The sequence below is a fragment of the Alosa sapidissima genome, chromosome 17 (genome assembly GCF_018492685.1).
Source record: "Alosa sapidissima isolate fAloSap1 chromosome 17, fAloSap1.pri, whole genome shotgun sequence".
Lineage (NCBI taxonomy): Eukaryota > Metazoa > Chordata > Actinopteri > Clupeiformes > Clupeidae > Alosa > Alosa sapidissima.
This window is the reverse complement of record NC_055973.1, coordinates 29,397,952-29,424,648: the sequence shown is the minus strand read 5'-3', so window position 1 is coordinate 29,424,648 and position 26,697 is coordinate 29,397,952. Positions and strand designations below refer to the sequence as shown.

General features: G+C 44.2%; 1 protein-coding gene across 6 annotated transcripts in view; it reads right to left on the bottom strand.

Annotated features, from left to right (window-relative positions):
- zic4 (zic family member 4) overlaps window positions 1–26,697 on the bottom strand; it is a 155,159-nt gene that overhangs the window by 111,362 nt on the left and 17,100 nt on the right. For all 6 annotated transcript variants that reach the window (XM_042067662.1, XM_042067664.1, XM_042067665.1 and 3 more), the window contains exon 3: window positions 1,133–1,224. In XM_042067662.1, coding sequence (XP_041923596.1) covers window positions 1,133–1,224 — 92 coding nt within the window. The remainder of the gene's footprint in view (window positions 1–1,132; window positions 1,225–26,697) is intronic.

The window sequence follows — 26,697 nt, the reverse complement described above, 5'->3', positions numbered from 1 at the left end:
CAGAGGACTTTATTTTCAACACTTTATTTTTATCAACACCATCAGGCCATTTTTTAAAAGTAAATGTTCCAATCAATGATCCAGGCAGCACGTTTTCTTCTCTCTCCTTCATTTTACAGTCTAATTTTTACTGACTAGAACGGCTCGTCATTTTCTCAAATTAATTAATCGAAATTAATCGGTTATTTTGACAGCCCTACTTTTATTGTATTTAAAGGTATTTTGTATTATAGAAACATAGAGCTGGAAACACAATTTGCTGTGTACCACCTGGGCAGTATATGCAGTGTTTCCTCTACGTTTATTTCAGCATGGCGGCCCGTCACGGTTTAATTAATACACCCACGGTATCAGAATCAGGGCAGACGCACAATAGTGGGCCGCCACTGTTCAAACAAATTCTAGCGGAAACACTGATATGTATGATATGTATGTGTATGTATCACATTATACTGATTCAGCAGACAAATATTAAAAAAAATATTACCATAGTCAGCTGTATAGACATTTTTGCACAGCCAAATGCTTTAATAAAAAAGATCGATATTTGGTGGCAGTGGCAATACTATACGATATGATATATTGAGCAAGCAGGGATATGATATCGGATATGATATCTTGATATTTTGATATCGAAAGCACAGCCCCAATGTATTCATATTTTACCTTGCCATCGTAAATACTTCTCAGAGCTTGAGCCATTCTTGAGCCCTTGAGCCCTTCTCCCTGGACACAGTACGTTGAAAAGGGACTCAAATTGCTAAATACCGGAATTTTCCTTTAAGTGACCAACAAGCTAATATCTCAATAGCAGCTTACAAGGCAATTTTAGCTTTGTCTAGCACCATTTCAACTAAATTCTACAATCAAAGATAATTATCAGAGTCAAAGACTTTCTAGTCACAAGTCAATGGCTCAAATCATTTAGGTCAAAACGGCAAAAACATTTCAATACGCCAAAATGCCAAGTAGCTTCAGTGGTCCCTTACACCAGGTCGTAGCGTTACCAGGTTGTTGATTTGTCGTGTTTTTTAGGTCTAAAAATGTTTACAAAAAAAAAAAAAAAAAACTTACCAGCTGTCGCGGGAACTATGCCCAGTTTTAATTCATCATGGATTATTTTGAAGCCTACCTTTCAGCTCTGTCTCCAGGGCAGGTTCCTCCTGATATCCAGAAGTACTAAGTGAAGATTGTAGCAATGGCCATCGTTGCCTTGTCAAAGTTCTACAAAAAGCAGCAGAAGATATTATTTAATGACAAAAAGTCAGAGCGGTTATGAGTGGTGTGCGATTACAACCAATGAGTCAGCCAGTGGTCGATTTTTATGTGTGCATACTAATGACTATCTGTATAAAGCCACTGCAAGATCAATGACATAGCTATAAACACAATGCAATTTGGCAACTTCATTTGTAAATAATGAGGCAAGCTCAGTTGGTCAGCACCAATAATAACCTACTTTCATCATTCTATAAAGGCAATCCATATATTCACAAGCAACAAAAGAACTCAGGTGTAGGTTCCGGGCAGCATCAAAGTGTCTGCAACTCCGGATCTGGGGGACTGCACAAAAAAGCCTACTGTTCCAAGTCAAGCCGCCATTGAATCATTGCAGATACCATTAAACACTGGAAACATTAGTGCTGGCTGCAGAGCAACAGATTGAGTTCAGGGCCACACATTGAGCCACATAATGCAAAGGATTAGGTCTAGCATACATGCACTGCCATATTAACCACCACTGAGCATAAAATGCTCTTGATAGATTTCTACTCCAGGTTCATCAGTAGACCTATTTGCATTCCACTTCAGCCTTCTCTGACAGTCAGCTTCAGGTATGTGAGCTTTAAGCACTACTCAACAGCTTTCAAACCGTGGGTGAACATTGAGAGCAAATTTCCGTTGTGCCTTCCCAGCTATGAAATAGGCCTGCTGAAAACCAGATAATATCTCCACCGAGGGACTGTATCGCCTTAGCCCTGCATTTGATGCTTTAACTCATGTCTGATTGAATCCCTCTGTGTTCATCAAAGTGCTCCTGTGTTCATGGCACCACTCCTCCTAGTTTAGTCTCACCTATCGCTGATCATTGGGCCTGATGCCCGGTGCTCTGTAGATGAAAAGCCTGTGGATTTACGGGTGAAGTTAATGATTGCACACGGCAGCACCAACAGCTTACAGGCCGGATGCTTCCGTCTGTAGAACCCTGATTGATGCAAACACCCAAACGAGCCCATCTCTCAGACTTGATTAAACACCCCAAATTGTATCGTGCATTTTTTTTCTCCAGGAAGCTAAACCAGGATGTGGTCCTCTTGCGGCGGTTAAATATATAATTCCTTCTGTAATCAAATTTTCACGTCATATTATGACAGGTAATCAAGTGTAGCCTTTTTTTGCATTTTAGATGTCTGGACAGACGTATCTAACTGTATTAAATCCTGCATAAAAGATGCATGAAATTAATGATGTTTCTATTAAAATATCCCAGACTCCCATACAAATGACAGAGGGCTCCCACTGTTTATTTGTTTTTGGCGAGCTATAGATTGTTGCCCGGAGCGTTAAATAATTATGATTGGGGAGGGGCGGGATGTTACCAAAAAATGTAACAGCATTAAGATCAGATAAATTAATTTGTAATGAAATGGGCTTATTTTGCATGACAGCTGGCAAGACCTATTCAGCGGCAAATGTGAGGGAGGCAGGCAGGCCTAGGGACCGTACACAAAAGAAACCATCAGCCCCAGCACGAGAGGGAGAGTGTGCAACTGACACATCAACAAAACAAAACAAAAAAATCCTCCCAGTGCTCTGCGCATGGACGGACCGGATCAATTACGGAAGGCCACAAAGACAAGGACATGTGCTTCAGCCCTGAGAGAATTCTTCAGAGAATCATGCATCTCATTCTGTGCAGCCTCCAACCTTTGACACAAGGTATGCATATACATTATACAACAGAGCAGAGAACCACCCAAATTAAACTGCTACAACCTTACGTTAATATTGGAGTCATTTTTATATTTAACCACTGTGTAATGTTTTCATCGTATTAGCATTGACTTTGTGCACAAGTGATGGCACAAGATGGACATTTCTTCTCTCAGTTCTATGTCTGCATTCACAGAAATCTATAAATATCTCGCTATGGAGATACACCTCATCTTTCACACTCATTAAGCATCTTGACTGAATGAATGTGAACACACTCTATTGGTAAAAAATTCTTGAGACTCTGAGACTAATTCTTGACTTGAGACAGTATGTGAAAAAAAAAACCCACACAAGGTCAAAAGTCTCATCTGTGCTTCTTGCTGCTGTTACCACCCCACAAGGATATCCATGAGTGCAGCATTTCTGCACCAATGCCCCTGCACCATGTCTTCCCTGCTCACCGGAAGTGTCTTCCACCTCTGGGTTTAGTCCCTCTGACGAGGTGCGTATCTGTTGTACAACCCCCCCCCCCCCCCACCACCACCACCACCTCCTCGCAAACACCAACACGCACCCCTCCTCCACTCCCCTCCCCAACACCACCCTGCCACCTCCCGGTGCCTGGGCGAAGAGGCCCGTCGCCTCCCGTCAGCGTCAAACTTTAACCTTTCTCAACTTTAATTACGTTGAGTAAGTTGGGAGCGTGCCGCCGTGCTGTCTCTCTGACTCATCCTTCCGAGAGCGCTGATGGGAAGTCCGCATGTGGACCCAAGTCCCCTGCTGCTTTTGCCTTACGCTGGCCGCACGCTACGCACTGCTGACGTACCCTCTTTTAGAAGCGCAGCCGAGTGCCCTGCACACACACACACACACAAACACATATACGCTCTCTTTTTCTTGCTGAAAGGCATAGTGTTTGCATGCGTCAGTTGCAAAGCCAACATCGAAGGTTAATAAGATACATAGTGGAGAAATGACTTAGTCTTTTTCAGGATGGAGGATAATGATGACTGCAACCCATGGTTGGGCAGGTGACCTTTTTTTCTGTGAGATATGTGCATGTGTTTGTGTGTGTGTGGGGGTGTGTGTGTGTGTGTGAGTGTGTGTGTGTGTGTGTGTGTGTGTAATAGAGGGCATCAGAAACTCAGAAGGAAACAGGACGAGAAAAGGTGATTGTTTGCTTGCCCTAATACTTTCCCCCTCTCAATGTTTATTCAAATCATGACGGCCTTAAATTGAAACTTGGATTCCATTTCCATCATGGTGCACTGCTAATTTTGTATTGCCATTTTTTATCTCATATGGGATGCAATAAGACTGCCATGGGATAGATCTTGTTAGTTGGTCCTGTTGGGTAGTACTACTGTATGTTAGTGTAACATGTAAGTGGTGGGAATTAAACCTGCATCAAGTCAGTGTTTATTGTCTATCTTTCCTTCATGATGCCATCTAAATAGATGTTCAGTAATTAATTAACATGGTCTGGGACTAAGACGGCTTTAAATTGACATGTTGTTAACACTTAAACAGACTAATTTGCACAATGTTTATGTGACTTCCTACTTCATTGGCTCTCATTGATCCACAGGCAGTCAATTGCACCTCGCATTTTGCCCATCGTTACAACAGGGTATTCTGAAGTAAGAGTCTCGTTTTGATGATGAACCAAAACCCTATCCCCACAACAAAACCAAAATGGGAGTTACTGTGGTAACCACATGGACTGTCAATCACTTGCAATCAGCCCCCACCCCCCTTCTCCTTCCTTGATGCCTCCAGATTAGGACCCTCACCATAGGGGTCCCCTACACACTCACGGGAAATGAAGAGCCACATGGAAGTTTTAACTCTCCTGTTTGCGAACTTTTTTTTCAGAAAGACCACCTTCGACACACACAAACACACACGTGCATGCAGCTCCGTAAATGCACCCCCAACATCCATTGAGTGGCCTCTGAAACACTTCTCACATCCACCTGTCTCTCTGCATCACTCCCAACCTTTCACCCAAATTCATAATATAATATGTGCCTGTGTCTCAGCTGCTTTAAATGTGATTCAGTCTCTCAATGGAGTGACTCGAGACCTGAACAAAGAGCATCACTTTATCATGTTGAGCAAACAATAACAAGGGTGGCTGCTGCATTCATAGCCGGGGACCGTTTCATTTAGCCTACTTGCTAATTGAGCAAGACATTGTTGCTCAGCCTTAGCGATGCATAGAGATTAACATAAAACAGACATTTCCACTGATAATATCATGAGAATGTCAAAGCCTAGTAATGCCTTCTAGGAGCTAGAATAATCTTTAGATTCACCCAGAGAGATTATGTGCCATTATTCAGTTATTGTAATCCCAACACAAATTTTCCCCTGCAAGCCTCTGTCATGGCGGTTTCTTCTATTATCTATTTTTTTAGGGAGGAGGTGCAGCTCATTTCCAATAATGAAAAATAATAATGAAATTGTGACATTATTACATGGGTGAAAAAGCTCTATTATGATGAAATACAGTTAATGGTCTTAATTCACCATTAGTACCATATTTCCTTCAATGCTCGCAACAAAAAGAAACCTTTCAGCATCTATTTTTTTCCTTTGCATACCAAAAGTCATTCAAAAGGCAAGACCTTTAGCAAGGAGCTGTGAGCTATTCATTTCAGTTTTTAATTACAATGTTAAACCATTATTTGTTTCAACACCTGGTTAATCCATTCAGGCTTGTTTAAATCCTCTCTTTCTGTCCCAGGTGTGCTGGAAAGGCGGTGGCGGGGGTGAATAGGTCTGCTATAACGGGAACATAATCAGGGCGGCCGAGTGGAGTTCTGAATGGGTCTCTGGGATGAGATCAGATGTTACACACTCCAGTTCTCAGATGAAGAGTGCTAGGTGGATTATGCCTGAAAAGAGGATTTAGTCAAGGATGTGTCCTCAACTTTTCTTTCTTGTTTTCTTTTTTTCTTGTGGTAAGTATCATGAATAGCACCTTTCCTCTTCAGGGGCAGTATTAGGAAACTCAATCGCTAGCTTAAAAGCAATTGGCTTTGTTGTGCATTTCTCTGCATATATTTGTGTTGCGCTTTGGCTGATTGAAACCAAGAAGCCATGCTGTTTCTCGACACTATGGATGGGTCCTTCTATGAGAGAACCTTTCTCCCTAAAGAAGAGTTCTTCATCTTTTAAGCTTCTTTTCTTTCTATGCCCTTCACCCTCCTTTGAAGTTTAGGTTGTAGTTTGCTAATATACCTTTGTCTGTTATGATGTCATTAGCAAGGCCATAGTGAAAAACTTGAGCCCTGTGGTGCAATTGTCATTTCCTGCACGTTGGGCTTACCTGCTTTAGGTACTTGTTTGGGGATGATCCTGTCTCAATAGGATGCATCATCACCACAGACAAAAATAGGACAAAGTCATGCTAAATGAGAGATAGAAATGGAGTGAGAGGTCTGTTATGATTTACGTAGTATATCCATTCAGCACCTTTTGCTTTATCCATTAGACCCGACCTCTGTCCACTATGCCTCTAAGGGTTTGAATACCACTAAGAGCTGGAGGGCCCTCTGTCGAGGTATAGACCAGGCCCATGCCAAGTTCTGATTAACGAATTAATGTCGGCTAATAACCCTTCACCATCCGCTGTTAAATGGATTAGGCTCTTCGTTGCACTTTCTTCTAACAAAAAAAATAATTAAGATTTAGATTGGGTTTGAGCGTGTCTCGACAGATCCACAGACTGCTCATGATGTTCTTCCATTTAGAACCAAAATATCTTAAGCTGTTTCACCAATAATTAGGACTAGCCACTCTTAAATATCTAATTATCCTTTATCCCCGTGTAATTTAATTTCCTTATTGGGCTTCCCCTGTTAGACTACAGCATGTATTTACATCAGAAAGGTCATTCCCTGTTTGTCACTCACTAAATAAAGATTAAAGCACAATGAATTTCATCACTCAAACCACAAACATGGAGCTTTAGCAACAAGTCAAGATTGCACTTTAACAAGATCAATTTTTTTTTACTGACTGAGCCCTTTTTTCTACTCCAGCTCTTTGACAGAATGAGAAGATCTGGACTTCTTGAAAAGTAAGAACTGAGTATATATGAATTTAACCACTTGGCCCAGTGACTCTGGAATGTTGTAGCTGGCTTACCTTAGCTTTACTGTTGGTGGGGAGCGGGGGCGCGTTCCCAGTGTTAATTTACTTAAAGCAGCAGGGGAAGCCAGGCTGGACACTGACCATTACACAGTAGGAATGGGATGTCCAGCTGACTGTCCTTTTAATCAACAACAGCAGGCTTAAGGAATTTAACAGCATGGGCTTTCTACCATAGTTTTAAAACACAACAGCATTTATGGAAGATTTACGAGGCCAAGGAATTGTTGGGGGCTTTTCTGCCCAAATCATCATTTAATTAGTCCCTGTGAATCACAATCTTTTAAGAAGCTGACAAGACAATTGGAGGTGTCATCTAAATTATTTTAGCGGGCACACTGCAAAATGTTCCCGTGACCAGACATCCACTGGCCTCGAACCTTGTGGTTTGAACTAAACGGGTTAAAGCAGCAGGGTTGATGTAATATTTCCCTCACCTGGTGCGGTGACTCAACCTCTGCCATCTTTAAACTGAATCAGCGACCCGCAGGACGGTGTTTATATTAGATATAAAAAAGGCCTCTGCACTGTAATACAGATCCAATAAAGAGTGGGGCAAGAGGAAGCAAATTTGTTGGAAGTGTAGGGCCAATGGAACAACCCCTGACTAAAGGTCACATAGCACTCCGTCATCTGTAGCAGGGGCGGTTTCCTGCTCTTCCAAGTCCTCCCTCTGCTGGGTTTGAGAACCAGCCAAGGTATACAGCACTGTGGTCTAAGAGTAAGTGATCTCTGTATCCACTCCAAAACATTGACAGGGAGAAAGCATCAGATGGATTATTACGTTTTCTTTCTAGTAAGCCAAAGAAAGCATGAACTTTCAAATGCTAAAAATAAATAAACATCTTGGAATTTCTATCAAACCAAAGGTTGCTTAGTAAAAATGAAATGTGTGTGTGTTTTTTCAAGAGTTCAAAAGACAAAGTACCTACATAACATTCCACATTTATTTCTATTTTCTTTTTTTTTTTGTTTTGTTTAGTCCCCTTTTCTCCACCTCTTCCAGGTTTGGAAATGAGCTGTGAAAAATGCATTCTGGGATACTGCCCCGCTGCTTTGCTGATCCCTCCCTGCCGGACTGGCCCTGTCCCGCTACACCCCTGCTGACACTGCTTTCCTAAATCTGTCCTGATGCTCCGAGTCTGTCACCGCGTGCCCCGGGGCCACTCGACCCTCGGCCAGACCCGATCCCCGCGCGGTGGACTAAAGCCAGCTGAACCGTGTAACTCCCTTCACGTCGGGCAGGGGCAGCGCCGGCATTGACAGATCACAGACCGTGGTGGAAACACTGGCCACCAGTCCAACGGCATCAATTTCTACTGGTGGTGGGTCGCTCTTGGCATGAATAGGGCAAGCCCCAAATAACATCTAAAAAGCCACAGGAGGGCGGCCAGATATGCGCGAGGGGCGGCCTTAATTTTCTAACCAGCGGACATCAGAGGTGTAAACAAAGAATGGCCCGACTAAATGGATGTTGAGATATTTTAACTGAAGGCAGCGAGACTAAAAGCACAACGCACAAGTAATGAGCATGTTGTGTTTGGGGAGCGGAGTTGGAGTCCAACCAGCCTCCATAGTGTTCTCTGCTACTTGGCTCCTCTGGGAGCTGTTAGTGTCACCCCTGAGAAAACTGGAGGAAAGGCCTCGGCTCCCGGTCTCCCATCAGGACCCATTTGGGGTCCTAAGTGTCACCCATGAAATCAGGATGTTAGGGTGTGAAAACAAGGGGAGGAACCGCAAGTAATTCTCATTATTGTTGGGAGTGTTCGTCATCCTCAGGCCTGTCCCAGGCTGGCTGGTACCACTCAGATGAAGGCATTTAGCCAAGGAAAGTATCCACAGTTCAACGACCCAGACAAACATTCCCCCTATTGAATTCTTTGGACCACAATGCATCCTTTAATTTTAAGTCCCACTCAAAACAGTGAACATGCTTGAAAAGAATTGGGAGGTGTTTCTAAATGTACGTGCTAAAATAGCAAATTGTATGTGTTACACCAGCCAAGAGTGAAATACTCCTTCTGTTCTGCCTCAGTTGAATGTACTACTGGCTCAAACTCAATTTGTATTTGAATAATTACTAGGCATAGAGATTTGATTGCACATTAAAATGGATGCGGAGTAAAACCATAAAACGACCAATCAGTCAACTGCTGCAGGTCAAGAAACAATATGTTGTCAATTAAAGGAGGACCTCCCTGCCTCGCTTAATCACATGCTTCCCTGCTCTGCCCTCGCAGCGAGAGGGAGAGAGTGACTGAGAGACGGGAAAAAAGAGGGAGAGAGAGAGAGAGAGAGTCATGCCAACCCCTGGATTGCCACCCAGAGAATACCATCTCAATGGCAGATTTCTGACGTCCATAATGGCTTAATGTCTGAATTTGACAGCAATATTGGAGGGGGGGGGATGATGTGTGGGATGGGGAGGTGGAGGAGGGGTGAGGGGGGGTTGTAGAGGCTGTTCTTGTGGCAGCGTGGCCCAGAGGCTTTTGCTGTCATCGCTGATGACAGTAACTTTCTCCATGCAGATTAAATTGGTGTTTACAGATTTGCCCTGGGTGTAAGTTTTTCCCCCTGCTGGGATCCAGTGACATTGGCTGATGATGAGTCCCAGACACGAGCAGCGGCGGCAGCAGCAGACACTGATGCTTACGCCTCCATCACGTGTGGCCTGCCACTGCTGTCGGAGTACAGCGCTACCTGACTATCGTCCCACAGAACAAGGTCTGCTGAAGTGGTCGCCGCTTCTCTCGTCACCGCTACTGCTGCCAGAACCAAGTCTGAGGTGGAGGACTTTTATGTCACAAGAGCCACCTGAGATCTCCTTTGGTAGATCACACAATGTTCTACAGTACATACGGCCATCAACAAAACCATTATCGTTCATTAGTAACTACCCCTCCAAAAATGATTTAAAAGCAATTCAAAACATCCCAGACAATGTGTTTGTGTTGAGCTTCTCAGTGTCACAGGTCCTGGCACATTCTCACAGACTCCACAAAAAGAAAGGACCAGTTCCTCTTTTGGAAGACTTATTTCCACTGATGTTTCTAAAATACAGCTGAATCACAAAACTAATGACAACAAATAGAAATGAACCTACAGCTGATTGGTCTTGAGCTTTTGAAAGTGCTCATGCTCAGCAGAGGTTGTTACAGCTGGACTGTAAAAAAAAAGTGCCTGGACTTGAAAGTCACTGGGGATTGTTTTCACAGATGCTTCTTTTTTTTCCTGAGGGTCCACTTCAAACGGGACTGGAATTTGACTTGCGGCACAGACCAGTGTTGCTGTTCATGTGAACCAATAGAAATCAGATGAACCACTATAAAATGTAAAGAAGAAAAGGCAGGAGGTGGAGAAAGAAGAAGGGAGAAAGAAATAAGAAAAGAAGATGTGTCTACAGAGAACAGGATTATTTGTGGCCAGTGCCCATCCAGAGATCTTATGGGCTAAACCATGCTAGGGCCTCCTCCATGTCCTCCAACATGCTGTCTCTTTTGGGATTGGCTCAGCAGTCCTTCAGTGGTTGCAGTAGTGTGCACATCAACACACATTGTCTGGTTAGAAAGATTAATCTGGAGTGCAATTTTATTTGAGTACCTCTTATTTTTGACCAAAGAAAGCAGTACTAGCATGGTTGGTTTCTTTATAGACAAACCCATATTTCCTTTGTGGGCTAATATACATACCTAAATACAGGCAAGGCACGTTATGTTACCCTTCACACTGCCTTAAATCCACTTCCTTAAATATTTTCACACATTGAGACACCTTTATGCCTCGCTTAAAGGTATGATTTGTAGGATTGTTACCGAACGTTCTGCAGGCCAAAATCAAAACACTGGTGAACGTTCTCAAGACTACCAGACGCGAGCCTCTTCTGGGTTGCCAGATGTAATGAAGACTTAGCTAACGTTAGTTGACCTGCAGCTGCTTTAACGTTTCTCCAACCATGACCCAGCTACACATTACGGAAACAGTGAAAACAAAAAATACCTCTCTAACCAACGTAACATATTTAGCTGAAGTTAGCGATGCAGATGAAGTTTAGCCTAGGCTACCTGTTGTGGAGAAATATGGCCAGCTCTGCGTCAGACTTGATATTCTTCGTTTCACGAAGACGTCACCATCTCAGGAAGCTCCTCCGATGTCCACTTAATTTGTTTCTTGTTTTTTAATTTTGGAAATTTGCCTGCCTCTCGTAGGCGTTCATGACTACAACTGACAGCTGTTGACAGTTGGCCTTTGCTAATTTGGCAACCCAAATAGGAGGACGCGCTAGCCCATTATTAATACGCTATTCTAGAATTAATCGTTCAAAACATAAACGAAAATTCCAAGAGATTCCGCCCCGTAACTCTTTTTTTTTTCATGGGTTTTACGGGTTAGAGTAATGTTGTCAAATAAGCCATTACTTCAATTCATTTGTTTCCTTACTCTCTGACAACATATGGTGATCATTTTTGGAATGGTTACAGTTTATTTTCCATTATTTCCTACATACTGGACCTTTAAAGAGACCCTCATTCTAGTAGACCTTCATGAACAGAAATACAAACCCAGGCTGTGCATATTCCATTGGTTAAGATGAGTGAAACTAAAGTAACGTACGGTATTAGTTACCAGGGGGCTAAACAGGGCAAAAGCCATTAGGATAAAAAGGCAAAAGGGCAAAAATGTATTACTTGTGATTGGAGATTAAATAATCTTTTACTTTAGAGTAACACCAAAGTTCTACATGTCCTTGATGACACCTGTTCTGTGTGGAATGTCAAGTCACACAGGTCTGTGAACTCCCCAGAAAGGTCTCCAACCAACACAAGGAAGGAGCCTGCCCCTCTGGGACCATTCACTGCAACATGACTCCTCATGTAACACCTTGCGTGCACCCATGCAAGGGAAAAGAACGGAGAAAAGCACTAGTAAAACAGTGGTGAAACAGTGGAAGAGATGCTGATTCCTGTTTCAATAAATGTGCTATGTTAGTCACAAACTGTATAGGATGCGACTGTTTCCCTGATTGAGGTAAACAATCAAAGGTGTAGGCCTGGCAATGTGCCTAAACAGCCATCTTTACAGCATTCAATTTGCATTTATTAAACTTTCACATTTTCAAGTGTGCATGAATTTTACTGATTAATGGGAGTCCTCTAACCCAAAAGACTGCTCCATACAAAGAACACTTTATTAACTGACTGTGCATTTGGTATTTGTTGAATTTGTAATACAAAGTCCCATTTGTATTGCAGCTACAAATTAAATGTAAATGTAATCTTCAGATTTAATTGTCATTTTTTGGGGGAGCGGGTCACATCAAATCAACAGAAGAAAGCAATTCATTTGAAGACGCCTATACATTTCCATGAGTAATGCATTATTTAAGATGATGAATCAGTCAACCCAACAACATTAGAATGTAATGTCAATTGCAGATTTGTTCAGATAAAACCATATCATTTGAATTATTTACTGGCTGTAGGCTATTTTATAAACCATTCACACAACTTGTTAGTATTTTTTCTTACATACATGAAATCAAATTAGAAAATCATTCATGTTGTAAACTGACTAAAATACCAAAAGCATGCCCGTTGGAGCGGTTTGCACAAAGCCAGCTCAAGCAGAGGACCAAAAGTAGCCTATTTCTTTGGCGGTGAATGGGAACTGTGGGCTCTTTCTTAGCCACATCTAGGTATTAATGTTGTGCTGTAAACAGTGGTCTTCGGGCTGCAGCACTGGCCCCTGGCGCTGGATTGATCCACTTCACCGAGTCGGCGGGGGGGCCCAGGATCTGCAGGGGATCAGCAGGGCTCCAAATCAATAAGGTTAATAGATGTGGGGGCCACGCAGTCAGAGGTGAGCAGCCTGGCATTTTCCGTGCCAATGAAGAAAATTCCTGATGACGAGATGTCACTTTCTGGCCGCTGTATTAATGTCAGTCTGATTACCTGCAGCCACAGTGTCAGTCGATGCATTAGGGAGAGCCTCTGTGCACCGCCTATTAACTGGAATTATCTTTACCAAAGCCTACATCCCCTGCCACCCCTGCTTTCCAAGGACCCCCTTCCACCCCCTAAGATTAGGACTTCTCTTGCTACCGCATCCTCTCCAAGGCCCCTGCAAATTGCCATCATTTGTCCCCTCCCTCTTCTGGCCCTGATTTTTGATAATACCAACAGTTTTATAATCACTTGATGCGTAATTTGCTCTCATTTTGAATTTGCGGTGAGTATTTCCCTCTTTAAAGATACTCACTTTTAAATACCCTGTGTAGGAACACTCAGGTCCCATTTGTGAAAGGGTATAATTGCACAACGGGAAAGAAAGGGCCTTGAGCTTCCGGCAGGTTCAAGAAAAGCAATGCCAACGAGCATTCAAAAACATCAACTAACAGATACAATGCAGTGAGAGAACAAGGGCCATAATAAGTCAGTTGGTATTTTTTCTTAAAATTAAACCAATTAGCTTTGCTATTTTAAATAAATGGTATGCTTTGTGTGTAATACTGTTTGCAATAATATGTATTTTTTACCTCCAGACTTTATGAACACATGCTATACAGTATTCCACTCTACTGCTCTTAATTAAGATTAAAACCATTTGATGGAGTAAACCCATAAACCCAAGGTGCAGATGGAGATTATAATTTGGGGTTGAGGGTTCATTTCACATAGTTCAGCATGAGAAGAGTCTATTTTTGAAAAGACTGTTTTTCTAGTGTGGGACTTTGTGAATGAAGTAACCAACATTTTTCCCTCTTGTTTGAGGTTTACCTAACGAGCTCATGGAATGGGGAACACTCAGCACCATGTAATTAAAAAGCCAGCCAGCAGCCGACTGCACAGCACAGAAAGTCCTCTGGCATTGTAATGTACAGGCGACCATTAGCATTTTAGAATGGGGCCTTTTAATGTTTGCCACGGACATGGCCACAGCTCCTGAATGGACGAAATGCAAATTGAGTGCTTGCTGTTCTATTGATGGCATGCTCTATGTACCTGGCTAATGTCACCACAGAGAGCTATTGTCTGTGTATTGACCTGGGTAGCATACCAGTGCCACACCTTCAATTATAAGAGCACCTGCACAGGGGTGATTATCTTAAGGTAAGGGGAGGACCGGTAGAAGTCATGCTGACTTAAGATGTGATTCACCTAGAATGGAGGATGTATGGCGATATACAACCCTAAACTCAATAACACACAAAAGGCCATATAGATGTAGGTGACCTCACAAAATGTTTTTTTTTCTAATGTAGTTTCTCTTCATAGATCCAAAAGTAGAAACATGGCCATGGTTTTCATTTTACTCCTAAAGGCGCCGGAATCAAACCACCAGCCCATCCAGTGTGGGAGCTCATGTGAAAAGCTCCAGTGGGTATGTGGGGCTGGACAATGACATACAGATCCCACCCCCACCCCCACCCACTCCAACCCCAACCCACCTTCCGCTCCCTTTTAATAAATTGTTCGGGATTAGAGGTGAATAACATAAAGAATGCTCACTGCAGTGAGATGGTTCTAATACAGGGGAGGCAAAGCTCTAGAGATAATCGCTCTTTGAGTTTATTTAGATAATAACCATTACAATCCACTTCTTTGAACTTTGGTGCCACTTTAGACTTCAGGATCTGTACAAAAAGAAATCTATTCTCAGAGAATCGTTAGCGTTTCAGGCTGCAAGACATGTGAGTGTCATATCGTGACATTAAGGCTAATGTCAAATATTATTCATTAATCAAAGGGCTCTTTGAAGTCGATGGAAAACGAATGGCTTGATTTCTCTAAGGCCTTATTCCATGTCACTAAGCTCGTCACCAAATACAAAGAAAAGGGATTTTTTGTTTCTCTCCACACAATTCGTAATTTTTTACTCTTTTTTTTTGTCAGGCTTCACATCATTATACCCGACAGATCATTTAATCACAATTACAGAAAAGAAGTGTCACTGCGGATTTCACTTTCGCATTAGCACAACTGTGCTCACAAGCATGGTTGCTTTTTAATGACAAGAAGCCTGCACTTAACAAGCCCGTATTTGCTATGTTTATCCAGCTCCCATTCCTGAAGTTGGTGTCAGTCTGCTCCTCCCAGTGATGTGTTTTGTCTCTGTGTGTGATTGGAAACACTTCAGAAACAGTGACCAGCAGCAGGTGAGGGCCGCAAAATGTGTTTGAAGTCTCTGTTCCTTATTGATCGCATGCATATTCTTGAAAATCAAAGGAGGCTTCAAAGGCATATCTAAACTCTTAAAGACCCTGCCCTCCCAAAGCAGGGCACCAGTGACAGCGTGAACAAGCAAAGCAGGTGGTGGTGGTCTTAGCCTCCTGCAACTACACACACACACACACACACACACACACACACACACACACACACTGACCACATACACATTCTCCTCTGCCGTCTCCTCTTCAGACACAGGGTCAGTCAGGGCTCTGTTTGATTGGGTAATGTTCCCGCCTGCTAATGACATCCATATGAAACCAAACTGATCCTTCAGATTATACACAGCATCACAGCATGGACAGCTATCACTGCTGAGGAACTGCAAGACTGGTTTGGAGTTTTAATAAACCAGAACTTCAGATGCTCCTAATACATAAAAACATAAAATGGGCCACAAACTGCAGGATTTATAGGAGTTGAAGAGGGAAGGAGGTATGCTATCCCAAAACCATACTCCTCACAAACCCACAATGTGCCAGAGTAGACACTATAAACAGAGTTTAAACTGGGAGAGATGGCTCAGTGAATGGCCTTAGCCACAGAAATATACTCCCTCCATCTTCCGCCTGTCCTCTCCTCTTGCTTCAGCCTATACTGCTGCTGCTGGAGTTTATCGGAGCTGTAGGCGAGCAGCAGGAAGCATGGCTGCCACATCGTCTCCCCACTGGCTCCCACTCGATCGCGTGAGGCCCTGGCCTCGCTCCTGTTGTGACGAAACAGGGCCAAGGGTTGGCCGTCGCTGATTTAACTCGTTCACCGCAGTTATCAACATTTTTTTCATTCCATTTCCGCTCATTTCGCCCCGCAGCCTGTCAGCTTTTCCCATTCTCAAGAGCGGGCTAAGTGTTTGTGAGGAGAGTAAACAGAAAGAGCCCGCCATTCCACTGTTCCAAGAGATTACGTCTTTTCCCAGGTGATGTGGTTATTTGCATCCCTCTGCTTCCAAGGGCGTTAATCCTCACACCGCAATTTAGCCTGGAGCACTTTCTCCCTGATAATGAGCAGTTGCTTATGAGGAAATGAAAAGAGTTGTTTGGGTAGGTGTCCTATTTTTTTTAGCTTGTCTCTACCCTAGAAGAACCTTCGACAAAAACAAATCGGAGGGGGGTTGGGGGGGGGGGGGGGGAGCTGCTGATGTTTGCAACAGGAAGGATGCATGTAGGAGGCTTTGAATTGGAACCGAAGGAGGTCTATCGCAGGAATCAGCATGCTAATGTATATTGCAAGGACTTTTTTTCCTTCCTCCATTTTCCCCCCCTTTTTTGCTTTGAGTGAGCTCAGAGGGAGTGGCCATGTTGATCCTAAATGTAATTGTTTTCCAAATGTAACGTCTCCTAAAACTGCAGGGGTGCATTCGATCCTGGACCGTGTCTGTGTTTCTTCTCAGTGAAGTGTCACAGAGAAGAAGTAATGTTCTCTCTTCCAGGCGTCCTACTCAAAGACATCGCTGTCTTGTTCAAAGGCATAGAAGCTCTTGTGCTGTCAGGGCCTTGTACTTTTAAATCTTAAGGACACCTTTTTCTCTAGACGGCAGTCACAACTTGTTTGACAAAAAGGTAGAAAATAAAGGATATAAGTTAACTTTAATGCCATTGAAATTAATGGCTTGAGCAAGTAAGCACTGCTTGTCTCCTGAATGCCACAGAACAAGATGGCTGACTTCTGCTCAGTCACTGAGGAGGAAAGTTCCGCCAGTCTTTTCTCTCAGCGTCACACAATGGACACAATGAATCCACTGACCCCAAAAATCCTTTTTGATAAGGTTTAAAGGATGTTTCTTGTCACTTTTTTATTGACTGTGTTTCAGTTGTGTGTGAGTGGATTTTTGTGAGCAGTCTACCCTGAAAACACCCACCCAATGCAGCAGGTGCTCAAGTAAACAGTGCTGTGCCTCTTCCCTCCATCCGAATGATGAAATGTTTAGTATATCTCTTTTTTTTCTTGTTGTCATTTTTTGCATGTGTTAAGTATTCTTCTAGTACACATGCTTGTATCAATGTTACTCATATTTCTCGCGTACCAGTTATCAACTTTCTCTTTAATTTCAATTTATCAATGCCAACATATCTTATTTCTTAAGGTAATATTTTTCAGTAGTTGCTTTTATATTAAAGTAAAATTGCATCAAGTCAGGTGCCAGGCCAGGAAGCTACAGGTTTGTATGTTTTGCGGGCAGATGAAACAGTTTTAAGTGCTGAGGCGGAGAGGATGCAGTTAGGAAGGGTGGGCGGCTTTCAATATACCCTCTGCTTTGGTGTTTGTGGTCCATGTCAAGTAATTATAACCCAAACATGGGAAGTGCTCTAAAAGGCCAAGTAAGATATACGTTTATTGTGGCCCCTTGATAGAAACCTTCACAAGTGAGGTACCTAAATTGGTCTATTCAAGAAAAAAGCTCCAAATGAGCTGTGAATGTTAACTTTCACTCCCCATAAATAAGTATGTGTTTTTTTACAGACTCTGGTCACAATGCCTCGCAAAGGCACAATTGGGACATTTAGGAGGAGTGTGAAAAAGTCCTGTGTCCATGGCCAAAAGAATGAACTATGGCAGACTGGAGAATGTGAATAGGCTTTTTACAGGTCACAGATTCCATTCAGCCCCCTGACATTGTTATTATCTGACAGTCATGGATGGGCCTAATTATTATTCCAATCATACTCCGCGGGAACACTTTAACCAAAATTATCCACAGAGTGCTATTTCTTTAGTCTTTCAGTCTCTTTCTCTCACTCTTGCTGTTTTTTCTCCGTCTCTCTCATGCTGACATACAAACACTTTGACTCTCTAAACACAGAAAATGAACCCATAGTTTAGTGCAGGAGATCCTTGTACTGGCCTCTGCATTTGTGTTATAATTGTGAAATAATAGTAGCCTGTGCAACTGCAACCATTCCCATTCCTGTCTGGTTTTCTCATTTCCGCCAAGCTATTCTTTTATGCCATCTTTCTTAGCTATTTTCAGCTCATGCAATGAAATAATGGCTGACAAGAATGGAAATGTTTTGAGGAAGGATAACAAAAAATATGGTACACATTAAACTTAACTGAAATCATTTTTAAACATGAAATATGCTTTTTAGCACTGGTCTTTCAACATGTATGTAATATTTATGCATGGTTTATGTTTAAGGACACCAGAACACCAGAAATCCTAGCACTTAAATCTGATTGAAAGTATAACATTTTTAATGAAGATTTCAATTTTAAATGAAAATGGGCTATAATTGATACTTCTTAGTTACTTGTTTTAGGCACTAGATAATGTCATACTTACTAAATTAATCATTTTATATTTGCCTATTTTTATACAGCACTTCAAGTAATTTATAGGCCAGCCATCTATATGAATATCACTGTAACTATCTCAGATGGCCACTAAGACCATTACATATTTGCGGCAATGTAATGTTGCATCAGCTGAGCGGTGTTCTATGTTCTCATGCTCTTATGATTCTTCCCCTGAGTAAGCGGGGGAGATTAAGAGACTCAGTCCCCATGCTTGTGTGTTGACTGAAATGTTAACGTCCCCCATAATAATACATCTCTTCTATGAAATTGTCAGAGCAGACCCTTCGCCCTGAGGCACTGGGTTATTGCTTTATTCTATTAGTCAGTTATTACGAGCAATCGCAGGCAACCCTTTTGCCCCCCCTCCCCCCCCCCCCTCAAAGCCTCCCAGAACATTTATCAGGCCGTGTACAAATGCTGGAAACATATGATGGCTGCTTCCACAGCCATGTTGGCTCCAGGGTGGAGAGGGACCAAAGGCGGGGCTCCAGTTGGCTGAGGGTGCGTGCGGGTTTGGCTGCGCCCCCCGTCCACCTGAGCGCACCTCAGTGGCACCTCCCCTCCGCCTCTGTGTGTAGCGGAAAATGAAAGGGCTGGCAACAGAAAATGGCCGGATTAACGCCGCTGTTTGAAGATTGTTCGCTCCGAACGCTCACCTTCTGCGCAAGGTGACATTGGAGCAGACGCGCAGTACTCACAAAATGCAGCGGACTTTCCTGTGCTTGTTCTCGTGTCTTTCTGCCCTTGATTCTCTTTACTTCATTGTTAAAAGCCCCTGCAATCAACTGGACAGATAGCCCTCTACCCTACCACAAGGACTCTCCTCGACTTCCTACAAGAGCAGCAGCCCCCAGGCTATTTACACCACAATCTCCAGAGTAATTACCAGACCATTTAATATAATGCCAGGACAATCAGAAGGCGATAACATGCAATTAAGATTGTGTTCACAGATTTGGGAATCGGTGAAATACACGAGCAGTCTCACTCCTCCATGTCTCAAGATAAAGTGCCCATCTCGCAAATGTCAAACTGTGGTGATTTAATCGGATTGTTTTCAATTAATATGCATGTCTCACCCAGCCCTGCATATGCCCGATGTTATTGACATTGATAAATTGTGCTCATCTTGGCAGAATTTGTCCTCAAGACACTCCATTTTGTTGAATGTCGCCTTCAAGTCCCCCCACCCCTATCCCCTCCCCACCTTTCTCTCTTGCCTGTGAGCCATATATGATCTCAAACTGAACGCCCCCCCCCCCCCCCCCCCACTCCAAATCTTTAGGATTAGGGTGACATGTCAGTCTTGAGAGGAACAATAATCTGAAAGGGCATCGATATAAATAGCGAGCTGAGATATAATTGTTTGTCGTGTCATTTCTCGCCCGCCCCCACCCCCCGCTTAAAGCCTTGCTGCGCCCTGGGAGTCCTGTTGGAGGCAGGCAGACAGCCACGCCTGACAGGCGCCCAGGGTTGCGGGTTAGTGGTGGTGCGCTCAGGGACGCCTGTTCGCCGGGCCATGGGTCTCAGGAGACACCGGGTGTCTGCTTTTCACCAAGATGGAGAGAGAGAGAGAGAGAGAGAGAGGCCTAATGGCACAGTGAAACTATCCACTATGAAATAGATAAACGTGTTAATATGGAAATACATAAACACACATCGTACAAACAAATTCCCTTTTAAAGTAGCGTGCATAACAGAAGTTTTGTGGACTGTCTTTGTGCGCACTATATTAAGGAACGGGATGAATCGGCAATGTCTTTTTGTACAGCTGGTAAAGCAAGTGTGTGTGTGCGTGCGCGCGTGTGTGTGTGCGTGTGTGTTCTGTGCTAAGAGAGCAGGCTGCGCGGTCACATTTGAGCAGACTGTGCCATCTAGCCTGAGGGACTACAGTACCCACTGTTTTAAGATTAAAACATCCAGTGTCATTTCTTGCTCTACTGACTGCTTCAAACACGACCAACCCCTTTTCCTCCACCACCAAAAAACAAATCTGAGATATGAATTGTAACCCCCACAACGCCCCCACCTCCTCCAGAGCTGATTATCGAGCCCCAGCCTTTCACTGGCCTCTGTGTTTCATGGTGGTCCCAGTAGCAAGCCACCAAAGAGGCGAAATAGGAGGGGATAGGATCAGCCCGTGTTGTACTTGTGTAGTCAAGCCATTGTTCCGTCCAGGCACAAAAGGTGATGCTTGGCTGAATCCTTTTTTAATGCTTTTTTATCCTTGGATGTGTGTGGCTGGAGGTTGGCGGGGCTGGTGGTGTTGTGGTGGTAGCATGTGTGTGTGTGCGTGCGTCCGTGTGTGTGTGTGTGTGAGCTCCTCCTGCGTTGTCAGCAATCAGACCGGCAGATAGTTCAAGATGGGATGCCTGGGAGAGGCTCTCTTTTCTAATGGAGCCATCAGTCAAGCACCTGTCCTGCTTCCTACACCTTAGGGCCATTCCCCTTAATACTGAGGAGCAGCACGTAAGCACCGATAGTGCCAGGCCATTTGTCAAAATGTGTCCAAGCGGAGAACTTGTGCAGTGTGTACGCTTGCGGTTGAAGAAAAATACATCCGAGCTCGGTGTGTCGTGGCAGACCAGCAGCCGAATCTGTGGATTTCAAATGAAAGAGAAACAACCATTCTGGCACACACAGAGAGACCACTTTTTATTTGTCTGTCTTGAGGGAATATTTGGACTTATGGTGTGAAGGCATCAGTTCAGTTACAACTAATGAAATTGCGTTTGTGCAACAAAAACACCAGATGCTGTAAATATGAGTGTCTCTCTCTCTCTTCCTGTCTCTGGCCTTAATTCCACATCAGTTGTATTCCTCCTCCTCCTGCTCAGCTCCATCTCAGTCTCTCCTCCCTGCTTGTGTTTGGTTGGGAACGCCAGGGCGTGACGTCCCAGGGGCCGCTGTGTGCGCTGCGGCTGTTGTAATTATGCAGCAGGCATGTCAGCCTCTCCGAGCCCGCCATCATTACCACTTTGGCCTCCGATGAGGTGAGCGCACCACCAACTCCCCAGTGGCGCGTCACGTCACGCTAGACATGACCGCCAAACCCCCATGTTGCATTCTGACCCACAACAACGCCCCCCTCGCCCTCCACCCCCACTCCTCAAACGAAACCTGTGTCTCCTCTCATCACCTCATGCCACATGCTCTCTCAAGCGGTCAAGGCAGCTAAGTCTGCCACAGGCCAGTCAAACCACGCCAGCCAAATAGCTACAGTACTGACTCCAAGCCATGTCTGGGCCCTGCATGTACAGTATTTCCAGTGCATCAGAGGTGTCGCTAATGTTCCTCTGGAGAAGCAGCAGGTAGAGAGGTGACAGAGGGGGGGAAAAATAACACCTGGGAAGCCGTTTTTAGAGAAGCGTACACTGTAAACAGTCACGGCTTACGCGAGATGGAGCCACATCTGGAGTGCGAGGAAACAGCGTTAAATTGTTTGACTTGTCGTCGGTAATCAGGCATTAGACTTCATCAGCACCCTAGCACGGTGTTGTCTCCATGGACTCTGCCGACTTGCATTACAGCCGTTACAGTTGCTCTAGGTGTCTGGGGGCCTCTAAAAGAAGCTGAAGATGTCTTCACGTGCGAAAATATACAGCAGCTGAAAATCCCTCTGACAAAAATTGGGGAAAAACACTAATACCAGACACGTTTCCCCGACATATCTTTTGGGTAAACAAACGTTGCCTTGGGGTGAAATTTAAAATGTACGCAGCTGCTCCAAACACATTACGATGCTCGTGGCAGAAAAAAGAAGGCAAAGCACAGATTTAGGGGCTGGCATTTAAAAAAAAGCAATGTTTCGACTGTATGGATCTACTTTACACCTAAAGTCAAGCCACCCCCATCCCCCTTTTTTAGCGAAGACATGGGCTTCTCAGCGCCTGAATCCTTTCCCAAGCGGTCGTCTGCTTGTTTGAAGAGTCTCTGATCAAAGTGCTCTGCCTCAGATCTCTTTTATTAGATTTTACACTTGCTCCACGGGAGAGCAGGAAACAATACTAAACACCACACTTTGAGTCAATACATTTTTATTTTCCCACAGATCGATCACGTTTGCATTGGGCCACGCGGTGGTGCATCAGACAACGCTGGCCACTAATTTAATCAATTAATAATGCCTTTTCAAAAAATGGTTCCGGGTCCTTCTTTGTATTCTGCCCCATGTGTGTTCATGGATTAAATGGCGGTTGTCCCATTATATTTGTCCTCTGGTCCAACAGTCTGCACAACCCTTGTATGTTGAAATAAGAAGTTTCAATTTTACGGTCATGTTTCTACATATGTGTGATCTCTGTGACATTAGCCCACGCTTGCGGTTTGGAGGGGTGAAATAGTCCATCAATTGCCAGGGTGGAAGTTTGCTATGGGAAGAGTTCTGCATGAATGGGATCTGGGCAGCGTGCCAAATGAATAGAAAATCTCCTCTCCTCTCCTCTCCTCTCCTCTCCTCTCCTCTCCTCTCCTCCCCTCTCCTCTCCTCCCCTCTCCTCCCCTCTCCTCTCCTCCCCTCCTCTCCTCTCCTCTCCTCTCCTCTCTCCTCCTCTCCTCTCCTCTCCTCTCCTCCTCTCCTCTCCTCTCTTCGCCCCTCAGACGGCCATGCTGTTCGCTCGTCATTAGGCCAGGCATGCGGGATATTGGGGATTAGATTTTAATAACGCTGGCAGATATTCGCCATTACTCTCATCTTTCCTCTCCTCCTCTCCGGGTTTTTTTACAGACACACATTCATTCTCTGATTTGACGATGCCTTTTCCGTGCCTTTGTGAGACTGTCATGAAAATGCCACAAACATGTCCTTCAAGGGCCATCAGGTGTCCCTGGCATGCTGGCTCAAAGGCCCGTTGTCACTCAGAAGCGATGTAGTGCTTCTCTAATAAAAAAAGGTTCCATCTTCACATTTTTAATGTGATTTTTGAGAACCCTTCTCACTTGTGCTGCAGCGACTGCCTCTCAGGAGACAAGCAGTGCAATTGTTTACCTCTGGGTCCAGGGAGAAATATTTAACCTCTCTATGTGATTTCATTGCTTCTGGAAGCTTCCAAGGGTTTTTGTTTGAAGTGGAGGCGGCTGGGTGGGTGAATGAATCGGTCCACAGAACAAACACAGGCTCAAGTTCCTTAACAAATCTAATCTCCGCTAATACAGTCTAATGCCATGACCTTGTTACTCTTTTCTAGATTTAAAGGAAATGTACTGACCACCACAATACAAAGTGGTGTAGGTGAGGGCGGATAAGAGAGGCAGACACAGAGAGCGAGACAGACCGAGACAGAGAGCTGCTTTACAGCCCGAGGGTTAATAACCTCTTAGCCCAGGGGCTTGGCCTGGGCTACCAATGAAAGCCAGAGGTTAGCGCTCCATTTTTGCTCCCTGTTGCTGTGTCACCATGACAACGGATGTAGAAATCACAGGAGTGACTAGAAGGTGACAGGGGTGGCATTGGGGAGGGTGAATAGGTGACACACACACACACACACACACACAGACACACACACACACACACACACACACACACTGCAGCCCTCGAGTGACACGTGAAGGCCAGGAGGTGTTCGCTGGCAAGGCTCTCTGTCAAGGGTGTGCATTAACGGGAGACAAGCGGGCTAACTAAGTGTGATGGCTTACCTAGGAGGACAAAAAGGCACAAGACCCAACTGAGTCAAAAGACAAGATACAGACGTGTGCCTGTTTCCTGTGGGTCGATGGTCAGACCGCTGGGTGAGGTACGGAGTGTGCCAGTTCCAACTGAGGACCCACTGCAGGGACGCCGTTCCCTTGAGACAGGGAGACCAGAGACCCTCTGTTTGTTTGTTTGTTTGTTTGTTTGTTTTCGTTTAGCTGGGAATTAAGCACTCAGTGCAAATGTCTGTGTGGAGGCTAATGTGCAACATGTATCCAGGGACCGTCTGGGCAAAGTTGCACAAAGCATGGGAGGCCTCTGCTGGCCACTCACGTCCTCACATCCCCCGTGTCGCCAGGGAAACGCACATACCTGAAAGCTATTAACCCACTCCACAGATTCACCCTGGCTATTTAAAGTGGAATTTCTTCGACACACCAGGCTAAAGTGAAACAGAGGATGAGATAAATGATAGAAAACATCCTTAAAGACAACAGACAAAAAGGAGTGAGTCAGCCCACTGTAATTTCTGACTTGTGATTTCAAACAGGACCCAGAACTATAGTGCTTTTCCTTTTTTGTAATGGTCAGAGAGGCTTTCCTCATTAAAAACTTTGTGTCTAAATCAGTCAACTTTTACAACATGTTTCAGAACTGTATCTGTTCAATAAACCTGTCAAAGACTTCACATGGTTCATTGAACAATGAAAATCGATACCATTAAACACTTCTGAAAAACAAACGCATGCCTTTCTCTGGGGAGTCTGTGGACTCCCATGTTCCATACTTTTAACTGTGCTGTCAATAAAACATTCCAAGGATCTTAAATACTTCATTACGTCTTAGGCTTCAATATCCAATATCTTTTTTTTTTCAGGTAATGGGTCTTTGTCTAGGTGCCTCGGTGTATGTGTATGTGCATGAGTGTGCGTGCCTTTGAAGTAAAAAGTACTGTAGATTTCTCAAGAATCAAACAGACTCCTTTCTAACACACTCACTCACTCTCTCGCTCGCTCTTTCAGCCCCTACCCCCTCTCTCTCTCTATCTCTCTCTTTCACACACACACACACACACACACTTCTGCATTTCATAACTGCCCCACTCCTCTCCATGGTCCGCTCGATGAACAACCAATCAGACATCTTCTCGGGGTGCTGACCGTGAGCCCCAAGCCTTTGTTTCCTGTGCGCATTCCAATTCATTCACAGACGTATAAGCAATTTTAACAGTAGTTAGGCAGAGGTGGAACTGCTTGACATAATCTCGCGGAAACAGCCTCTACCATCGGCCTGGTGACAGTTCACATTAAATCTCTGTCAGAACTCAAGCGCGGACAAGAGGCGAAGGAGAGGAAAGGAAAAGAGAAAGAAAGAAAGGAAGAGAAAGGGGGGGGGGGGGGTGTCCTGTATGATGAAAAACAACAGAATCCAAACACGATTCTTTTAACCACTCCCCCCACTCCATCCAGTACCATAACCTCATAGGATCATGAGCCAGTGTATGGTATGTCTGAGAGGAAATGGAACACAGGGACATAAGAGGTAGGAGGCATACGCTGTATCTTTAAAGGTGTAGTGTTGTCTTCACACATAAAAGCTTACAATTAATCGCACGATGTTCAATCTAAAAAAAGACTATAGACCCTTTCATCAATAAAAACAAAAACAATGCTTGAACGTTCTATTTGGGCCCCAATCTACTTCCTCTGCATTAAGAAAACATATGGAATGTTAAAAAGGTCTTGTGGGGCCAACTATGATGCTGATAATGGAACTCTCTTGAAAGGGTCCATAAACATGCCTGTGGCTATGAGCTTGAAAAGCATGCTTATAGAATGTCACACAGGTGTTCTGGTGTTTGCAACATTTCACGCACAACTGCTGAGCTCCAAATGTCGAACCTTGCAGATCACACATAAACATGTGTTCCTTTTATCATACACTCCATCAATGCATAATGTAACACGTTTAAAAATGAATCCCGAAACAAAGCATAAAAGGTTTTAACTTAGGGCCCAGTCTTCAGCAACTCTGAAGACAAGAGGAATCCATATCAGACTATGGCCCTTGGTCAGTGACACTGTAGACCAGTCTTAATTGAGATTTGGTTTCCAGGCACTGCATATCCCTCATTCCCAGAGTCCAGTCCAGGGTTCAGTCCGTGCCGTTTCCCCAGCTGAGGTCTGGGGTCTCTGTGTGGAGCATGGACCCCGTCTCTGCCACAACCAACCACCCCCATACACACACACACGTGCAGACAGACACAAAGACACACCCCAACACTGACACTGACACACATACCATGTGCCTCATCAAAGTGAAAGTTGCTCAAGGATTGCTAACGCCTCAGAGGGTAGTGCTAGCCCTGACAACCTAGAGGTTAAGAAATTCTTTGCGGCAGGCCCAGGTCATATTTTCTCTCTCTTTCACTTCAAATCACCACCCCCCTCTCCC